The following is a 2,788-nucleotide window of genomic DNA, read 5'->3' on the forward strand; positions in this document are numbered from 1 at the left end:
GGGGCTTCCCTGGTGGCGCGGTGGTTTTGAATCTGCCTGCCAACGCAGGGGACACGGGTTCGATCCCTGGTCTGAGAAGATCCCACATGCCGCGGAGCAACTAGGCCTGTGAGCCACAATTACTGAGCCTGCGCGACTGGAGCCTGTGCTCCGCAACAAGAGAGGCCGCGATGGTGAGAGGCCCGCGCACCGCGATGAAGAGTGGCCCCCGGCGTGGCGTTCTCCTCTCCCCGCCATGGCGTGTGCTCGTCCACTTATATCAGTGTACTCTGAAAAGGGGGAGTCATCTGGCAAAAATGTCACTTTGCCTGCTGTGTTCAAGGCTCCCATTCGACCAGATATTGTGAACTTTGTTCACACCAACTTGCGCAAAAACAACAGACAGCCCTATGCTGTCAGTGAATTAGCAGGTCATCAAACCAGTGCTGAGTCTTGGGGTACTGGCAGAGCTGTGGCTCGAATTCCCAGGGTTCGAGGTGGCGGCACTCACCGTTCTGGCCAGGGTGCTTTTGGAAATATGTGTCGTGGGGGCCGCATGTTTGCACCAACCAAGACCCGGCGACGTTGGCACCGCAGAGTGAATACAACGCAGAAACGATATGCCATCTGCTCTGCGTTGGCTGCCTCGGCTTTACCAGCGCTGGTCATGTCTAAAGGTCATCGTATAGAGGAAGTTCCTGAACTTCCTTTGGTGGTTGAAGATAAAGTTGAAGGCTACAAGAAGACCAAGGAGGCTGTTTTGCTCCTGAAGAAACTTAAGGCTTGGAATGATATCAAAAAGGTCTACGCCTCGCAGCGAATGAGAGCTGGCAAAGGCAAAATGAGAAACCGTCGCCGTATCCAGCGCAGGGGACCCTGCATCATTTATAATGAGGACAATGGTATCATCAAGGCCTTCAGAAACATCCCTGGAATTACTCTGCTTAATGTAAGCAAACTGAACATTTTGAAACTTGCTCCTGGTGGGCATGTGGGACGTTTCTGCATTTGGACTGAAAGTGCTTTCCGCAAGTTAGATGAGCTGTATGGCACCTGGCGTAAAGCTGCCTCCCTCAAGAGTAACTACAACCTCCCCATGCACAAGATGCTCAATACAGACCTTAGCAGAATCTTGAAAAGCCCAGAGATCCAAAGAGCCCTCCGAGCACCACGCAAGAAGATTCATCGCAGAGTCCTGAAGAAGAATCCACTGAAAAACCTGAGAATCATGTTGAAGCTAAACCCATATGCAAAGACCATGCGCCGGAACACCATTCTTCGCCAGGCCAAGAACCACAAAATCCGGATGGATAGGGCAGCAGCAGCACTAGAAGCCAAATCAGATGAGAAGGGGATTCCAGGCAAGAAGCCTGTGGTGGGAAAGAAGGGAAAAGAGGCTGTTCGCGTTAAGAAGCTGAAGAAGCCAAAGAAGCCAAAGAAGGTTTTGGTGGGAAAAAAGGCTGCAGTGACCAAGAAACCAGCAGCCGAAAAGAAGCCTGCTAAAAAGAAGCCCACAGAAAAGAAACCCACCGAAAAGAAACCCACCACAGAGGAAAAGAAGGCTGCTTCATAAACTTAAATTTGTTTATTTGGTAAAGGTCAAATCATTTTGGACAGCTAATTTTGAATAAAGACCTGATCAAAGAGGCAGTGAGAAACATGAAAAAAAAAAAAAAAAAAAGAGTGGCCCCCACTTGCCACAACTAGAGAAAGCCCTCGCACAGAAACGAGGACCCAACACAGCCATAAATAAATAAATAAATAAATAAATAAATAAATAAATAAACAAACAAACAAACCACTATTTGTCAGATTAAAAAAAAAAAAAAGAACATGCTGGCTGAACCTGTAAAGTTATACCAAGGGGTGTGGGGACTGGGGAGGTAGGGCCCAGAATCTGGGAAAAGCAGGAGTTTGAAGGTAAGACAATCCTGGGTTTGAGTCCTTGCTCCACCCCTTGCTCGCTGTGGGACCCTGGGTAAGCTACTTCACTTCCCAAGGCTCAGATCCCTCATCTTCCAAGTGGCAACCACAATCCTCCCACGGAGAGCTGTGATGAAGACTCGCTGAAATGATACATGTCAAGAACTGGCATTTATAAATATTAGCATCTCTCCCCTTTTTATTAAAAAGGGGGCTAAAAAAGCCAATTTAAGCTTAGACTGCGAACCTTACATCTATTCCAATAGAGATTCTAGAAGTGCTTCCCAGAATGCCAGGAAAGACAATAGTAAGTTTGAGAAGTTCACTACCACAGAGTCCTGTGGGATAACTGCACGTCCTCTCTTGGCTGCTCAAAATGATGACATGCACTCCAACCAGCCACTAGCGAGGCCCCCGTGACATCCCTGATGGATGAGACAGAAATATATGGGCTGGGCTTCTCAGTGGTTAGCTACATAACCATGTCCAAGAATGTGGGAGAGTGGGTCGGACTGGTCCCTGGGGTAGAATCTCACCGGCATCAGCAGAGCTGGTCCTTGGCCCTGCCTGGAACGACCTTTTTTGGCAGCGACTAGGATGGAGCTTCAAAAGTAGGTCCAGCCTGGGAGGGGTCAATTAGGGAGGCAGGATCCCCTGTTCAAAGCCCTCCACTTGCCCTAGGAAAGGGCCAAAGTGGACAAGAGAGAGTTACTAGGCTCTGGCTGAGTTCTGTGAGTAGCTCCGTGAGTGGCCAGGGAGTCGTGGCCTCTGTGGAGCCTGGTGGCCAGGAGACATGGGGGCTGGGTGAGCCAGTCACTCCAGCTCGCCATGTCAGTCATCAAGGTATCTGTCTAGAAGATTTTTGATACAGTGGGGTCTGTTCACA

General features: G+C 49.3%; 1 protein-coding gene across 1 annotated transcript; it reads left to right on the forward strand.

The window, feature by feature from the left end:
- Window positions 1-216: 216 nt before the first annotated feature.
- LOC132359211 (large ribosomal subunit protein uL4-like) lies at window positions 217-1,637 on the forward strand. The gene has a single exon (XM_059912714.1). The coding sequence runs from the start codon at window positions 236-238 to the stop codon at window positions 1,550-1,552; it is 1,317 nt and encodes a 438-aa protein (XP_059768697.1). The 5' UTR covers window positions 217-235; the 3' UTR covers window positions 1,553-1,637.
- Window positions 1,638-2,788: the final 1,151 nt, after the last annotated feature.

Source organism: Balaenoptera ricei, chromosome 2 (assembly GCF_028023285.1).
Source record: "Balaenoptera ricei isolate mBalRic1 chromosome 2, mBalRic1.hap2, whole genome shotgun sequence".
In the NCBI taxonomy this organism is placed as follows: Eukaryota; Metazoa; Chordata; class Mammalia; order Artiodactyla; family Balaenopteridae; genus Balaenoptera; species Balaenoptera ricei.